The sequence below is a fragment of the Rhea americana genome, unplaced genomic scaffold (genome assembly GCF_003343005.1).
Source record: "Rhea americana isolate MKP2758 unplaced genomic scaffold, rheAme1 scaffold_53, whole genome shotgun sequence".
Classification (NCBI taxonomy): Eukaryota; Metazoa; Chordata; class Aves; order Rheiformes; family Rheidae; genus Rhea; species Rhea americana.
In genome coordinates, this window is record NW_028186679.1 from 2,241,581 (window position 1) to 2,260,710 (window position 19,130).

General features: G+C 38.6%; 1 protein-coding gene across 1 annotated transcript in view; it reads right to left on the reverse strand.

Moving 5' to 3' along the window:
- Positions 1–19,130, reverse strand: part of GPR158 (G protein-coupled receptor 158) — a 203,446-nt gene that overhangs the window by 172,306 nt on the left and 12,010 nt on the right. Inside the window, exon 2 of the mRNA XM_085318308.1 lies at positions 14,231–14,336. Within this exon, the coding sequence (XP_085174434.1) occupies positions 14,231–14,336 (106 nt within the window). The remainder of the gene's footprint in view (positions 1–14,230; positions 14,337–19,130) is intronic.

A 19,130-nucleotide genomic window follows, 5' to 3' on the forward strand; every position in this document is an offset into this window, starting at 1 on the left:
GGAACTCATAATTATCGTAATTATGCTATTCTATCAAGAGGCTAAAATAATTATTGGAAACATCTAGGTAGGCCAAATAACCTCAAGGTCCCTTTGTACTCATTGCTAGAAAAACTCAGACTCCATCGCCACTCCAATAAATTTCTAGTGAAAGAAAACATTAAAAAATCCATGTCACTACAGTGGTGGCTATCAATAGAAAGTTTCTTCTTGAAAGGTAAAATACAATCACTGTGATGCCTGAAGTCATTTCAAAAGTTAAAGGAAACAGACAGCAAGACAAGTAGCTATTTTATTTCAGGAAATAAAAGGGTTCTCCTCTACAAAAAAAAAAAGTAGAAATGAAAGCTTTTTTTTTTTTTCCCCCAAACTGCACAGAGGTGCTCCAAAAGTCAGAACGCATACCTGCCAGGAACTGATCTGACCTCAGCTATTTCAACCATGTCCAAAGAGCTATACTTACTAAGAGCATGCTTCTGGTCCTGATGGTTACACTGAACAAGGAGATCAATAGTATCTGAGAAGGTGATAAAGGATGAATGATCCACTGAATGCTGAGCTGATTAAGCCTTTGTTGCAACAGAGAAGAATATATTCCATTYGCTCTTTCTCACTCCAAGGATCTAAAACGCCTCATTACAGAGGATATTGCAAAAATCCTGAATACARTAATAGAACAATGCACAATAGGACCTCTGAGGCCCAGCGCAACACGTCGGCTGCTCCTCTCTTCTTTGCAAAGATCACAGATCACTGCTTCTGCTCTTCAGGATTAAAGAAGCATTAAAAATATATGAATGAGAACTGTCTGCATATTCCAGAATGCAACAGTAATTCCTAACATAAAGTTCCTATTAAGAAATCACAGAGTTACAATACATCTGGATAAACATTTTGATATTTGCACAGCAAAAATTATTTAAGACTTAATTGAGGTAAGAAACAATAGGGAGAAACACCCGAGTACTGTTCTGTGCAACAGTATTTTTATCTTCTGAGGAAACCAATGGAGTGAAATAAGAAGAGCACAGATGGAGACAGATGTTTGCAATAGACAAGAAAGACCCTACTGCACTGCAAACAGAGCTAAGGTTAAGAGTGTTATTCTTGTCATATAACTCTTAAGGTATTTATTCGACAGTTGTATAAAATATGTTCTTTTCAAGCCCTCCTCTTCTTTCTCCACTCATCTTTGTAAAGTTCAGACTTGCAACTGTGGTTTAAGGGAGCCTTCTTCAGCCACGGGATCCCACTGATACAAATGAACTTTAACGCACAYGTAACTCTGCTTTCCTTCATACCTCTGTGAGGCATGCCATTCATTCCTTATCTAACATTCCAAATTTTAAAAACACACATATACATTTAAACACAGAATTAACAAAAGGACTAAGAAAAATTCAGTGAGCAGTTAAGAATTCTAAATCAATGCACCTCTCATTTATTCCAAGCATTCAAATATTCTTGCCATCTATCAATATAGTAACAAAGATCATAAATATCAACTAGGGAAATTCTCTAAAACTTGGTGCCCTACAATACAATAATAAAGATGTAAAATGCCTCCTTTAATGATGTAACCAATGAAGAAAATATTTCCAGATTACACTTGTAACAATAACAACTGTTATAATTTATTATTTTCTGTTAAGCACCATCAGAAAGCAGCTAGAATAATCTCCTGATACATAATGACAGGTCAGTCTCAATCACCTACAAAAAAGAAGTACAACTGAAATAAGTGTTAAACTTGTGAAAGTAACTTTTCTTCAATTGGCTTACTGAATACTATTTCATAAAAATTGATTTTTATAATTATACAGACTAAGCAGTAATACCCTGGTCCCTTAGAAAGCCATCTTTTCTATGGACTAACCCATCAGAAAGTTTTCTTGGGAGAGAGGATTTTTTAAACTTCAAAATTAAGTTTCAGTACCAGGAAAAAGAAAACACCAGTCTTGGAGTTTTTCACAGAAATATTCTAAAAGATTTGTATCAAGATAGTTGAACGATTTTATTTAGACATTTATTTCAAACAAATGCCCTCTTAAGTATCCATATGGAGAATTTTGTGAAATTGAGCTACCAAGAATTGCTTCCTTCAGCTAGTGTAATGCAGTATTCAATTCAAAGAGCTCTGGAATAATATGAATTCAGGAGTGCAGGTTCTCACAGGTGAAGGTTTGCTCCCTGCTTGTACAGTATCTTGTATGATAGGCCCTGGACCACAGGAATATCCCTTAGATATTCCTTAGTGGAATACCCACTAATATGCAAATATTCACCAAATTAATTTCACTCAGAAACAAATATGCCTTCTCAAAATACAGCTTTACCAACCAAGAGGCACTGCAAAGGAAAATTTTATTTTTCATAAAATATTTTTTTTTTCATGTGAAATATATATAGTTCAGATTTTGGAGAAGATGATAAACATTAGGATAATTACTAAAAGATGAGTACATGCTTAAAGACAATTTATGCTGTATCATATATATATATATATGAAAATAAACATGTTTTATATTCAAAAATATTTTCCTTATATGCAAAAGTTTACAAGTTCTGTAGTGCTGCTTTCTTTGATGTTTTTTTCTTGGAAAAAAGCTAATGTCTTGGCATTACTAAAAAARTTAGAACTATGCCATGACATACAATAGATATAATTACTGATGGAGCTAGACAAACGGTATTCAAGGTTTCTAAACATTTGAAAGGAGAAAAAAAAAAGAGTCGGGGTGCACTCTGAAAATAGTTGCTCAAAATGTTATCAACAAGAGGTTCCCCCATATAGAACTTCCTGAAAAAGCACGTTTTAACCAAGTTCTACCAGCCTTTTACATTTTACAATTTTCTAAGCTCCTCCCTGACAGATGTATTTTAGTATWTCCTAATTAATGAATTTTAATTAATTTATGAAAGTGTACTGCTTTTGCAAGSTTTACTCCATTTAAGGATGAAAACAAGCTCAAAAGGGATACCTTATTCTCTAGATATAAAATATAGTAGAAAAATGAATAGTGAGACTGAGGAAAGGAGTCAATCAYAGAGAAGCAAAATTGTTGAAATTGGAAGGAACCTTTGGAGATCACCTGATCCAACCCTTGTGGCTCAAGTAGGGTCAASTAGAGCAGGTTGTCCTGGATAAGCTGCAAGCAATAGAGAAAATTCAGCTTGTTTCACAGGTCAGGCCCATCTACTTACTTCTCAGCTTTATTTTCAAATGYAAACCTGAGACCATAACTATTTTGCATGAAAGTTAGAGCTCACTTTGCCTAAATTACAATGAAAAGTGATACCACTACATGGAAATCAGTTTCTTTCCTGGCCAATCATCTTTGAAAGATGAAAAAGTACTAAGAAAAAGTTAACAGAAAGATTAGATGCAGTTTGTATTTTTTTTAAAAAAAAAAGCATATTCTGACAGATATACTGTCAGAAGCAAATCCTACTATTTTACACAAGTAAATGGAAATTGATTGCCCTGTGAACAACAGTTGTGGTAAATCTAGAGGCTAAATATAACTGCAGAGGAATTCAGATCCTTCTGTAAGCAGAAAACAGTGCAGTATTACAAATATAAAGTCATCTCATTCGTCTCTACAGTAACATCTACTTTGCTATCTCTTCCGAGCAACGAAAGACTCAAAGAGAGCAAATGTCCTATTTATCCTCAAAAGTTYGCATGCATAGAACGGTGGGCAAAAGTGTTTTTGCTTTCACTACTTATTCACTGACAGGTAAAACTCTTGCAGGAGACAAATGAGGAAGCAAAGCAGTCACAAGATGAAGCTCAGTAAAGGATCAGAAACTAGCCAAAGCATAAAAAGTAAAAAGAAATATTGAATAAGATAAAATTCAAATGCTCTGAATTTCCATGTTATGAATAATGCTTAATATTTTCATGATCTAAAACAAGATAGGGTGACAAGCAATGAATAAGCACAAAGAAGAGATACTGCGTAGGTTAGCAAAGGCAAATTTCTAGGAGACTGGTCACTGCTCAATGAATGGATGACACGATAGCCATCAGTTTACAGTACTAGCAAAAGCAAATTAGAAGTTATACGAATTACTGGGATCTAAATGAAAGTGTAGGAGAACCAAAAGTTTTTTTTTTCATCTGCAAAGACACTGCGAAAAAGACTCACCTCCTACTAGAAGTCACCAACAAAAATGACAGCATTTGAATACCTAGTGCTATGAAATTCTCCTGCAAAAAATAAAACTAAATGAGTTTGTTTCCACTAAAGCTATTACCTTGGCTTAGTATACGGCTTGAATATGAAGATTCAGCAGTTATTCTCTTTAGTTTTTCATCCTGGGATCTTTAATATGTTTTCAATCTAATTTTAAAGGAAAAAAAAATGCAATGAACTTTCTCCTCCGGGCTAAATTAAACTTGTCTCTTGTGCAGGTATCATGTAGCATAAAAAAAGCAGGCAAAACAGTTGCGCCATTAAAAAAAAAAAAGAAAGAAAGAAAAAAGCTTAACACAGACAACAAGCTTTTTCCATTGGTTTTGTCAGAGCATTATATATACCGTTTATCAAGTCCRTGTTTTTTCAGTAAAAATAATTCACTGCAGAATACTTGCATGAGCAGAATTTTTTTATTTTCACTAGCAAAAAATCCTCTGCAGCATATTAGCTGAGTAAGCAAACAGCTAAATATGCAAGTCAGGAACAAGGTCAGCACAGCTCATATGAAGTTAGTGTCCTTTGCAGTAACAGGAAGTGCTGCAATACTGTGTTYAGGTGGGAGGAAGTTGATTGGTGTGTTTGTTTTTGACTAGGACACTAACACAAATCACAATCACTACGAAAACTGTGACCAGTTTCTTAGGTTTTTGTGTGGCTCTTAGGAGAGCTAGATTTAAGCCTCTGTTCAGARAGAGGTTTCAAACAAACATCACGATACTTGCTCTTTCTGGAGGCATCAAAAGTGTGTAGTGCATGTAAAATACCCAAAGATCCCTGTCTAAAGATGATCCACACTGGCTCCCTGGCTGGAGCACATCAAAACACCCTTTCACCTCAAACACTCAGCATGCTTTTCTGAACAAACTGAATTGTGAGAGTGTAATTTGTACACCTAGAGATCATACCTCAATTTGAGTCAGGAGGTCTATCAGTTTAGAGATGATTACTATACCTCAGCATCCCAGCTGTAAGATGAGGATAATAGTATTTATTATCTCACAAAATATGGGAGTACTTATGTATCTTGCAAGATAAACACTTCAAATCTCACATAGGATGAACATAGATACTTTGATACTGAAGTGCCACACACACACATATATATATAAATAAATAAAATTGCACTGAACATTAGAGACATTTTACAGATACCATACAGTCCTCCGACTGAAAYAGTAACTAATGAAATCCCTGAACAAAGCTGTGCTCAGTTTATGCCCAGATCCAACACAACTGTTGCTAATTCTCACCTGAGAAAGGTAATTCTCAGCCAGGTGCCCAAGGGGCACAATCCAGCTTGGTTAGAGTCTCTAGGCTCTTTGCTGGAAAGGTTGTTGTGGCTGCCAGTAGACCCTACTCTTTATCTCTTGCCTCAGCTACACAAAATTTCTCAGTCTCTCTCCAGGTAAGAAGAAGCCTCCACTATTCTCTGCCCACATCCATCTCTCTGACTTCCCCTTCACACCCACTAGCTACATTTTGCCCATGTTTCCCCAGCTAACTAAGCTTTTGTTCTCCCACATCTTAACTCTTTCCTTCCTAAAAACAATGGGGAGACTTATTCAACCACCATCTACAGCTGTTGCACAGGTTTTTCCACATTGGAAGAAAGCACATGGAACTAAGCAAAAAGAACAGGAATGCCCCTACCTAATCTGTCCTTGTCTTCCTCTATTTTGGTATTTCATTTGTAATGGTGAATTGGGAGATGGGGCCATTTCGCCCTTCAGTACATCAGCTTTCCTCCAAGAAGTGCTAAAGAGTTGTCCAAAGAAACCTTTTTCTCCATGTGCCTAAAACATTCGCAAGAACAGAACAGAAATCTGTAACCTGAAAAAAATCTATCCTGTATTTTTCCCCCCCTGTGAACTTCAAACAGTTGGCTGTAAGGGAGAAAACTTCAYACAGAGAGTAGCAACAAAACAAGAGAGGCTGAAAGCAAAGACTAAGGGATTCTAACTGCTACCTATTGCTGCATCCCCAGGATTAAGGCATAAGGGCTTTCTTCCATAATTTGTTGTTTTAGTCACTGGACTGTCATTTCATTCATGTGAAATAAAGTATCTGGCCTGGACTTTTGTGAGGGCATGTCAAGGTTCTGCAAATCAAGCAAAGTGACTTCTTCCATTTTACTTTCCAAAACACTGCATCTTATTCTGCAAGGACTATATCACCAGCTAAGTTAATCAGCRTCAGCTAATTTTATGACGCTCTCTCCAGCGGAGAAAGCTGCAGCAACAGATCTGAAAGAACAACCATTAATTGATGCAATGCCATGATTGCCTATCAACTGCAAAAGAAAACAAATACATTCATGTTATTTTAATTTTTTCTCAGTCAGCATCATTCAACCAATCACTCACTGTTTTCTACTTCTTAACTCTGGGGAAAGGAAAACAGCAGCAAATAGAACTGACCTGGATGAACACTCAATATGCAGTTTAACACTGCTAACTAAGATGAAATCAATTGTTGCAAAGGTTCTCTTCTTTTGAGGAAAGCATTAAGAAGCCAGGCTTAATTCCTGCAAAACAGAGTGTCAGTTAAGATTTTTTCTAAARAAGCAAAGATAGCCGTAGCTAAGCAACCTGGCTCTTCTTTGTACTGAAAGTTGATTTTCACAGCACCTTGTTTATCACTGAAAGCTCTGACAAGCCTCCACCTCATTTTATGTAATTGTCTGGGGAGTGCCAGATTAGATTTGGTATACTGTCATAGAGGGACTTTTCCCACAAATGCAGATGATGCAAAGCTATTTTTAAAACAGCATCTGAAATGCTCTTTGTGTCTACTGAATGCTCTTCAAATACTCAGAGTTGTGTGAGCAGCCATCAGTCTGACAGAACAGATGTGTCTTTCTGGTTTTGATTCCAAGAAGTACTAGCCATGCTTTCTTTATCTGAGTATTAATGGGAGCTGCTCCCCTAACTCCTAGATTGTATCATTAGCCCAGAATTTGATATAGTATTTCGTAAGTAGTAAGTATATTCATTCCACCACTAAAAAAAAAAAAAAAAAAAAAACACACTTGGTTACTGCTAAGAGGAAGTATATCCTCACATATGTTCTATACCCTAGCTTGGGTACTTCTCCTGCCATATCTTGGATGAAATCCATAGCTTAAAGGATGATGGTTACTTCCAAATTAAAAGTTAAATGTATTCTGCAAACCCTGTTCAGTGWGAGATTACATCAACACACAGCTTCCTTTTTGAATTTTTTCTCATTCTGACTGCACTTTTCCTAATGGATAGGGCAGAAAATACCTGTAAGTAGTAACCAAAAAAATATGTAGATTGGATATGACTCCTTGGGTTATAACTTTAGATGATGACCTCGTCTAGCTTCCCCTCTCACAGTGTTTGTGTCAATAGCCTTTTTCCAGTTTGACACAGGCACTAGAAAACATCTCCAGAAAACTTGAAAAGCATTTTTTTTTCTCTCTCCCCCCCCTAACTCAGTCTCCTATTATGTCTTTATTTTTAATTGGTTCTCCCTTAACTCTTTCTACTTTTCAAGTTTTGGTTGCCTGTAGCATTATGTGCAGCATTATGTACAGTACRATAAAACGCAATAGTCCAAGACGCTCTGGCCAGCTAAACAATCAAAAATTGGCTGTACTGTTCATTTCTTTTCCCTTTTCAGTTGGTTGTTTGCACTGAATATGCACACATAGTAGGCATAGATATTTTTGTATATACACAGATATACACATTATATACAGGCAGCAATGCAGCTTTTCTGTTTACTCTTCCTCTCTCCTTTCCTTTAGATATTTTTGCACTCTATCAATTGTGAAATACTTTTGAAACCCAAAGGGATGTCAGTTGAGCCTGCCTCATATTACAAGCTGTTGGCAGTCTCATTAAGGATGGGGAAACAGTGTGGGATCTACTGCAGTTTTCACAGACTGATGCTGCTGGCTGGAAGAGTTCGGCTGAGCTCAACAGGCTACGCTGACTGATTTCCTAAGACACTCCTGCACTCCCTCACCTCGATTTTACTGCTGCTGTCTCAACAAGGACTCTAAAGTCATTACTAAAAGTGCCAGCAGCTGCTGCCAGTATGCATGGGAAAGGTAATCCAGTATACTGAAAGAAAAGTCATAAAGGTTTCAAATATGCAGGTTTTCTTACCCCTCACAATGAGTCTTGCCTGTACAATGAAAATTATTATAGACTTTTATTAGATAGCTATGTTTGTTATTTTCAGAATTATCTGCATCTTTTTCCTCCCTGCCCAATTCATTTTATTATTTCTAGACCTGCAGATATTCCCCCCCTTGTCCATCATAGCCCCACAGAATCCAAATCACTTGTCCACATTTTTTTTTCCAGGCAAACTGCTCCATTTGGGTGTCAAGGTAGAGGACAAAAGAAAATACAGCTCTCTGTGCTCCACCACGAGTTGCCCCTTATTTCCAAGGCTCAATAGAAGAGCATCTGGCCGTAACCCCTTCACAGGCACCACGCAGGTGAGCATGGGACAGAGATGGTGCAGTCCTTAGAAGAGGGGTTTGCTCTGGGTGCTCCCCAGGAGTTAGCGAACCCTGGGTGCACCAGAGTCATCACACTGTGGGGCTGTACCCTAGGGGCACAACCTCTAGGGCCACATGAATGACCAGTCCAGACAAAGGAGAAGTGGCACTGCAGACCCATACCAYAGGCATCTCCTCACTGGAGTCATTCCCCACAGAACAACCTATTAATGGGTGAGTTGTTACCCATCGAGCAGTGCTGTGGGCTGAGCACTGTCTATGGATACACACACCATCACTGGCGAGAGCCATACAGCTTTTGTATAGCTGTGAGCTGGCAAGATTTTGACTGAGTATTGAGTAAACCACGTTTGTTGTGAACTTGGACCCATCCTCAGCTGGCCTGCAGACCAACCTGAGAGTCAGCCCCTGATGTTTAAGGCATAGTGAGGAGAAACTAAGGAAAATTATACATGGAGGGGTAGCCCTCAAGGAAACAGTAAGAGCAGTTGCTGTAACATGCACTCCGTATTCCTGAGAGAGCAGTCGCCGCACCCATGATTTAACCACAGAGCTCTGAGATATGTAAGTCTCTGTGTGTGTGTGTGTGTGTGTGTGTGTATATATTTTATATATATATATATATATATAAAAATATATATATAAAATGAATTATATTTTTTCCAATTCTATTTCTGGCTTTAACTATACTTTTAACCTTGCTATAACCTCTGTCAAGTATGAGAATTTATTAGAGATAAAATGATGATCTCCCAAGTTCAGAAACCTGGACACCTGTATCGGTGCATCACTCCCCCTTCCTTTTTGGTTGGTATGGGGTGGGGGGCAGGAGAGGAAGGTGGGAGAACACCACACAGTCGAAATAGACTTTGACCACTGCTACAGTCTGGCTTCCCCATGTGATGCCTCACCTCACTTTCTGCCTAATCCAATCAGGCAGTTTCCAGTTATCCTAAGGTTGGAGAAGGGCACCCTTGATCTCTCAGTTCATCTGGGCTGCTCTGATATCAGGGATGTATGAGCCGTGGGCACAAACAAGAACAAATTAGGAGGAAACATGACCTTAAACAAACAATTTAGGCAGTCAACTTCAAAATGGGAGATCTGAGGTTAGAGTTGCCATTCTCCAAAACTGCTGTGCAAAATACATAAAGATAAAGGACAGGTAGGAGTTAAAGGAGGAATAGGATGTCTAAATATTTTGTATATTTGCACCATAATATCCATCAGTTCCCAAATCATACACTATTTTTCTTTCAAACAAGAATGAGCACAACAATTTTTCCATCACAGTCAGGTTCCTTTTGATGACCTTCCAAAGCCAAATCCCATTATCATACATATATTAGCATCTCCCAGTGATTCCATACTAGAGCACATAAAGGCAATATAGTACTTTTCAACCATTTTTTTTTTTCTGCTAAAATTCTGGTCCTATCCATTCCTCCCTCCTTTCTGTCTACCCTCAGCACATACACAGCACTGGTTTGTTCAATTCCAACATGTTTACATTCACTATAATGCATCTCTTTCAATTTATTTTTATTTAGATGATGAATACTTCAGGACTTCTCCTAAAGTAAGAGCTCTTGTCTGTGAACTGCATAGTAGATTTTAGCCACTGTAAAAAAGATTGAAATATACTACAAAATAAAAATATACTACAAAATAAAGTAGCAAGCAATTTACGAACTCATAGGTTTTTCTTTGTTCTTTTGTCTATTCCCCCCGAAGCTGCCCTTTCCCTTTCTCTGAGTCATGTGCTATAATTCCTTAGTGTTACACATGGTAGAGGGCATCTGCATCTCTGAAATACTGAGCTTTATGCCTCAAATTTAATGATACTGGTATCTGGATCTAGTAGCAAGGGTAGTGCAGTAAAAAAAAAGTTCAGACCCAAAGTCTTCTAAGACAAAGTGCTACAAAATGATCTGTAAAAGGTGTACACAATTCTGATTGCCCAAGTCAAACAAAACTACAAAGAGAAAGGTAGATCTGATTTATGAACAAAACCGGAAATCCAGAAATCTGTGCTTTTATCCTTGTTCCACTAAAGACTAATCTGGGACAAAGTATTCCAGCATCAGTAGCTGCTTCTRTAACTCTAAGATGCTAGAAGGGAGGATGAAGAATACAATTTCATTAGCATTTATAAGACACACTGATTGGAAAAGTATTATTGCACAACTGTGTAATCTACCCTTGCTCCACAGGGTAGATTCCTATGAAACAACTAAGTGTGAAACGCAGCAGATGGGAGCTGTTTGTAAAGACAGAGTGGAGGGCCTCGTCAGACTGAACCCTCCTAAAGCGGTGAGCACAGAAGAAAACGAAAAAGAGAAAATATTCCTCTAGATAGTTCCCAGCAACTTCCCATGCCCAGTGCTCATGTTATTAAGCAAGGCACCTCAGCTTCTACCTTCTTCAGATACAGTAAGGAAAAGCACTCCCTGCTGGCAAGTTTCATTCTAGCAAAGGTCTGTATTACCTATATATCCTTCTCATAAACATCAGACTCTTGGTGACTTTAAGTGCCATAGAGAAAGGAGGAGACAGTGAGCAGATTATTACTCTGCAAACAAGTTAGAAAGCCATTAATGAGATGATAACATGGACTAAGAAGTGAATGCCAAGTCCTTAAGCTGCAAACATTAACTCATCTCGCATATACAGCTTCATTAAAGAGTTCCTGTTCCTGCAAGTACAGTTGCATGTGTGCATTTAGGCAGATCTAATGGAGGGATTTGGTCTGAGATCAACGCACCCACATCTAGGTGTCACTAGATGTTTAAGTGCCCTAAATACACAACAAAGAACTAAGTAGTAAAATCATTGGAGCCTGCTGGAGTACCCAAGAAAATTCATATTTCTTGTGTCAGGGCAGGAGTAGAGCTTCCACCCTGGAACATATATTTTAATTCCTTATTGCATCATAGGGACTCATTTATGGACTTCAGTACCACAGTAGGCTAACTAAAACAGAAACATACAACTTTCCAGTATGAAAAATAAATCTTCTTTCATTACATCAGCAAACATAACACTTCCTATTTTCTAAAACATCACAAACCAACTCTAGCATTGTACTTAAATCAAGTTGGACTCAACAGTATAAGGTACTGTGTAAAAGCAGCATGGTAACGACTATCTACAGTAGTCTGTTAAGCTCTCAAGGACAAGGAAAACACTGCAGAATAAACAGACAAAAAAAAGATGAAAAACAGTGTAAGTGACTGTCACTGCAAAGAAACTTATTTTGGCACAGGGAGCTTCACAACACACTTCAAATTCCCAACATGAAGAACTGATCTGTAGTACAGTAAGCAAAATGTTAAAACATTTTACTGTTTTAAGTAAAAGAAATGGTATTTGCTCCCCCAGCAGATCAGAAATACCCACCACTCCCTYTGTAACCAGGAAGCTCTGGATTTTGAGAATCCGGTGCTCTTTCAAGGCTTCTCGCACCAACAGCTCTCAGGCCTCTGCACCTGGCAGAGGCACCAGCTCTGCATTAGCAGCCCACGCCAGCCTCCTCCCAGTCCCCTCGGTTTCTGAGGGGCAATAAAAGGCTAAACCATAGAAGTGAGATTTTCCAACTTTCCCACTGAGACACTAAAGACTGTGGAATTAAAATATTTCTTGCTAGTCACAGAAAACTTCCTATAAGCCTTAAGGTCTTCTTTCATGCATGATTTCCTTCAACACTCATTTTCCTAAATGACCCTTCACTTGCCTCACGTGCAATAATCAACTGCAAGACAGATTTCAATGAATGAATGTCATATGTATGAGGAAAATCACTTCTCATAACAGTGAATTCTACAGAGAAATAAAAACTAGTTTTCAGTCTTGTGAAAATGAAGTGAGGAGAGCAAAGAGACTTTTTACTTTTCCCCTCTTTTCTGAGGGATTCTTCCAGAGCAAGTAGCTTTTTGCATTGTCCTCTCTAGTAAGGACTTGCATTTGGAAGGAAGGTATGATTTTGGAATCATACCTGGTTTGTTTGACCCTGATTCTATTTTCTTAGAYGTTATGGACAGGGAGCACGATTCAGAGCCCATTGCTGCAAGCAGCGGGCATTGAACCAGACACAAGGCAAGTTCAGTCCCACACACTGGAGCTGAAACTCCCRAAGGTTAATAAAGCCTGCTACTTCTTCATTATCTTCATTTTACTTTTGTCTGTACTTTTCTTAGTCTTCTCAATGTTTTCCTTTTCTTCTCAGTTGCAGGAAGAAATGCAACTTAGCATCCCAACCCTCTGCTGATATTTCTGCTTGTATAATATCAAGAAAAAGAGAAGTACTTGCTAAAAAWTATTATGTTTAGGATTGCTGGAATATATTAAAAGGCTGGGCTCACCAGATCTCACAGACAACAATACATTCTTTCAGGAAGAAAGATGAGTTATTGAAAAAAATATTCTCCTTGAACTCAGAATGCAGAATTAAAAACTAAACAAAGCAATAAAAATCCTTTTTTTCCACTCAAAAGACCCCACTACAGTTAAATTTAGTGTTTTTTAATAAAACAATGCTTGATTTTGCTTCAAGTTTAATGGGAAAAAGAAAATCAAATTTTCAAGTGAAAAATAAGCTTTCAATTGTTGTAAAACTTTTCTTGCTCAAAAAAATATTAATAGAGTAATTAATCAAAACCAACTCCTCCCTAAATTCAAATTTAGCTTTGATAAATGATTGCTCTATGAGAAAACAGCCAAGCCTCTCTTGTCTTTTGGTATACAACTCTCAACTTTCCCTATTTTTTAAAATCCTTATATTTTAATAGTCCTTTTTGAAAGCACATAAGTGCATGAAGTATAGATTTCACAGAAAACAAATGAGTGTCTTTGAAAACAATGTTACACAAAACAATAATAAAAGGAGAAAAATCATTGAACACATTTTGGTTTTAAAGTTTCATTGAATATATATACCTAGCCAGGTTGAATGATCTATGATACACTGACAGACAGAGCCAGATACAGACCTTCGGGAAAGAAAGGGGAAGCAGGAAAGAGTTGAACAGAAATATTTAGTCAGCTCTGTCAAAATGCTGGCATTTCTATTTAAAAAAGAAAAAGAATTACAGCATCCAGTTCTGTCTATTATTCTATGCAACTCAGGCTCCCAAAAGCCTAAGTTTTTCTAAATAAGCACTACCAGTATTTCAACCACTTCTGACTGGACAAACCTGATGGACTCTCCCTACAAGACTATTTTAATTATAAGTGAAAAATAACAGTTTGACTTGCAAGCAGAGCTTCATAAATCATTTCACTGGWATTTTTTGTCCCTCTAGCTAATATTTTTGCACAATAAGCTAGCTTCTGTTTCATTTAATGCCAATATTCCTTAAACACAGGCATTCTTAAAAATCAGGCATACCATTATACCCTGCAGAGAAAGATTCTTTCAGCCTATAAATCACATTAAAGACTATAAAACCAATAGATTATACCCTACAAAATTATTTATAGCAGAAAGGTAATTCTTTAATAAAAGTTTAGTTTAGTTCCTTCATACACATACCTCAGAACTGTTGAGATGACATTTGTGAGTTCCTGAAAACCACCCCTCACTTGAACACTGGTCGATATCCACCTTCTGCAGATTTATGTCGACTTTAACAACACCTCTGAAAAAGAAAAAATAGTCATGAACACAGTGACTACAGAAATGCCAGTTAAACTATTTTATGCTTCTATATTTTATGCTTGCCTGCAAAGCAGAATATTTTCCTTCTAAATATGGAATTTGATAAAATGTCTGAAAAGAGAAACGAGGAGCTTTGTGTTTGTAACAGGTTTTTACGTTAGAACTTACTGAAATATATTACCACAAGAATTCTGTAAATCTAAAAGCACTGAATAAGTGTAAGATAGCAGGTAAGAATATGTCATATACTCAAATAGTTTAATACCCTTCACTTGGTATGATGCAGCAAAGGACTAAAACAGGGGTAACAACTTGCACCTCTAATTCTGAGATGGGCACTGTTACTGGAGCACTAGGAGCAGTTTGCACTGAACATCATGCTCCAGGCACTACCACACATGGTCCACGACTCCCACTCTGAGGTGACTCCCATGCCAAATGACAAAGACAGCCCACTCTCGCTCCAGAGGATGCTGTTGCTAATGCACATACTAACAGCTAGCACTATCCTCTTCCCCAAACAAATGCCCTATATTTCCACCTTTCCTCAACTTCAGGAAGTTAGTCAGCTGGTAATTATTCTCACCCTAACTTAGCCACATCTTTGCCCTCTCAGATAACGTGTAGGGCTTTGTCATTCTTCCTTCCCATTTTCCTTCCTTTCTCCCACTGGGTAGTCTGGTCACATCTGCACACCCCAGTTAGAAAAGTCCTGCAACAGTGTTTGCCTGGGAGTAGAGCCTCTGCATCACTTAAGCACAAACTCTCCTCCACTCTGTGGCTCTAGCTTCAAACCCCTACTCTCCTCTAGCACCTTTCCCAAACCCAACTCTTCATCCCTGGGAGTCTACACTGTGATATACTATCATTTTAATTCCTTTCATGGAGATGCAAACAACTAGAGAAGGGCAGTGAAACACCTAAGTAGGCCACTGATGCCCMAAAAAACTAGTTTCCTACCTACATCAAAGACAACATGCAGGACTGTTCGAACTGCATTAGTTCTATGCCAAGAACATTTAAGTTCTCATCAAGTTTCCTCAGAAATGTTCTTGACTGAAAACCTACCAACTTGGTTTCAAAGCCAACACAATTACAAACAGCTCAGAAATCACCAGAAGAAAAAAGCTGTAAGCTTGTAGTTTCAGATCTAAAAACAACTTCAGTTTCCTTACTTTCTCTAAAACAATCTACAGAATGACTCTGGACATAGAACTTTTACAGTATCTTCTTGAGAGACCATGCATCTGTGATTGCTCTGATGCCCTCTAGGTCTAGCAAAACATCAGTATAGACCTACTAGTAGTTAGATCATTATGTGGATTTATTCATAACTGATAAATGCTCTGTACTGATTTCATAAATCTAGTGCATCATTTTAAGTCACCAGTTTCCTCATCACTTCATACAAAAGTTTTCATTTCTACAGTCTGAACTCCCATGGCTACAAACAACAGCATCCTTTCAGGTTGTGCACTACTTTCTCAGCTCTACCAGTTATTAATCCTTGCCTCCACTACAGCAAGGACATGAAAACAGTGCAGCTTCAGCTATGTGCTCTCTACTCTTAATTTGCTATATTTAAGAAAAAAACATTTAGCATACAAGCTGTATTTACTGCTATATCAATAATACTACTCACAAACAATAAAGTGTTTGTGGATGCTCTTCTGTAGAACTTTCAGAGGCATTGTACAAACATTTAATCGTTTTTACAGAGTTTAATCAGATTACACATAGCATAGTCATATTTCTTTCAAAGATCTATTTCCCAGGCCTTAGGACACGTTAAGAGGTTTCCTCAAGAGCTCTCAAAGCAGCAAGGGCACGGCCAGACCTCTGTCTCAAGAACATCCCACTTATCTCAAAGTATGCTRCCTCTTCTAGTCAGAGCGCAGTATATATAAATAAGAACTGTGATAAAAAAAAAAAGAGCGAGCTGGAGCACTGTATATTTGAAGGGCCACTTGTGAACAAAGTCAGAACAGCTGTAAAGAGTGAGCTTTATCAAACTCTGTACAATAATGCTCACTCACACCTGGCACAGTATGACCAAGCAAGCAGTGTCCACAACACTCACCTTCATCTGAAGACATTCACCTTCAGACATGCTCTATAATCATTGGAGAAACACAAGCTCCTCATTTAAGTGATCTGAAGAATTCATTAGGAAACTATGCAGGATACCTAGTAGAAGGTTAGTAGTATGGGTGCTCTTCATCCCCCTCTGTCTCCTGCCTAGAATCTAAAGAAAAAGTCCACMATTTTTCTGATCCTGGACACCCTTAGGAAACTTCTGAAACTGTCAAACTCAACTTGAAATGACAAACATCATGGTTCTAAAATATTACTTTACATCTCTGCTTATTTCCACACTTACTATGGAACAAGAACCTCTCCAGGGACTGGAGAAAGACAGACTTTCCCCTTGGTCAAGGAGAATCAAGTTAGAGATCTTTTGGGCAAACCTGACACCCACAGATCCATGGGCCCCAATGGGATGCATCCACAAGTGATGATGGCGCTGGCAGATGTTATTGCTAGGCCACTCTCCGTTATCTTTGAAAGGTCTTGGAGAACAGGAAAGGTGCCTGAGGACTGGAAGAAAACTGATGTCACTCCAGTCTTCAAAAAGGGCAAGGAGGAGGACCCAGRCAACTAAAGGCCAGCCAGCCTCACCTCCACCCCCAGAAAGGTGATGGAACAGTTCATTCTGAATGTCATCTCTGAGCATATGGAGAAAAAGAAGGTAATCAGGAGTAGTCAGCATGGATTCACCCAGGGGAAATCATACTTAGCCAATCTGATAGCCTTCTATGATGGAAYGATTGGGTAGATGAGACTGCTGACCTTGACTTCAGCAAGGCTTTTGACACTGTCTCCCATAACATCTTCCTAGATAAGCTCAGGAAGCGCAGGCTAGATAAGAGGACAGTGAAGTGGATTGAGAACTGGCTGAATGGTAGAGCTCAGARGGTTGTTATCAGTGGCACAGAGCCTAGTCAGAGGCCTGTAGCTAGAGGTGGCCCAAAGAATCAGTACTGGGGCCTGTCTTGTTCAAATTATTCATCTTTGACCTGGATGAAGGGACAGAATGTCACCTCAGCAAGTTTGCTGATGATATCAAACTAGGAGGAGGGGCTGATGCATTAGAAGGCTGTGCTGCCATTCAAAGAGATCTGGGCAGGCTGGAGAGGTGGGCAAAGAGGAACCTCACAAAGTTCAACAAGGAAGAGTACAAGGTCCTGCACATAGGCAGAAATAACCCTATGCACCAGGACAAGCTGGGGACTGATCTGCAGGAAAGCAGCTCTGCAGAGAAGGACCTGGGAGTCCTGGTGGACAAGCTGACCATAAGCCAGCAGTGTGCCTTTGTAGCCAAAAAGGCCAATGGTATCCTAGGTGCACTAGGAAGAGTGTCATCACCAGGTCAGGGGAGGTGATTCTGTTCCTCTACTCAGCCCTGGTGAGGCCTCATCTGGACTACTGTGCCCAGTTCTGCGATCCCCAGTACAAGAGATATGGAACCTTCAAAACGCTTCAAAACCAGAGATACTGAACAGATAACAGCAAGATATCTGGCACAGTTGTTCAYAGAGTAGAGATAACCAATTTCTGACCTGAGCATGCCCAGATTGCACCAGCAAGGTTTGTGATATTTTTCTGAACCTTTCTGGACATAAATATTAGTATGTGGTTGGGACCTGTTCTGCAAGTTATTAATCTCACTGTAACTGCACACATGCATAAGGAGCTCGACTGCACAAAGCAGGCATCAGGACTCGAACCAAGTTATTCCTCGCTCTCCCAGTTCACCTTACACACCAGACATTTTGGCAAGGGTCTCCCAAGCATTAGTTTAGAATAACAGTTATGATTCATCCTTATTAGGACTGCAACAGCCTCACCTAGGAGACTTTCTAGACACTTTAAGTAAGTAGATCTTCACTTCCTTTAGGGGGAAAGCTTTTCCCTTGGGTAGTTTTTAACTGGTAGGAGAGAAAACTCCCTCTACAAAAGCTTTTATGATGCAAGATACAGAATGCAAGTTAAGCGTAAACTAATCACTGTTAGGAGAGTAGGAACATTTTGGGGGGGGAAGAAAAGAAGATTTTAGCGTTTGCTGGGTGATACAATGAGCAGGCTATGTGGAACCACAATGGCATTTTTTCCATCCCTTTATAYTGACAACAGAACAAAACTTAATTAGAGGTTACCTGTGACAAGGACAACACAGAGGAGACAAACTACGTAGAGTAAGTGCATTGAGCAAGTATTTGAGTACAGCCTTGTACAAGACATGATGCAAGCTGAAGAACTTGTAATACATGTTCTAGTGCTCCAAGATGTAAAAGAGCAGCATATCATCCTAATACTCTGGACTTTAGGTACTGGAATGATGTGCTTCCAGATTTTTAGCACCAGAACCCATTAACAGTACACACATAACCACTGAAAATATTTTTGAAAATCATTTCAAAAAGACTTCCAAAACCAGAGAGTATTTGAGCTTGGAAGGGAATTCTAAAGACCACCTASTCCAATCCCCCTGCTCAAGCAGGGTCAACCAGAGCAAATTGCTCAGGGCCATGTCCAGTCAGATTTCGGTATCTCCAAAGATGAAGACACTAAAACCTCTCTGTGTAACCTGTTCCAGCATTCAATCTCCCTCACAGTAATTTTTTTTTTTTTTTTTTTTTTTTTTTAGTACTGCTTTTATTTTTTTTTTTGCTCTTTTTTTCTTGTCTTGGTCCCCATCAAAAGTCCAGCTCCA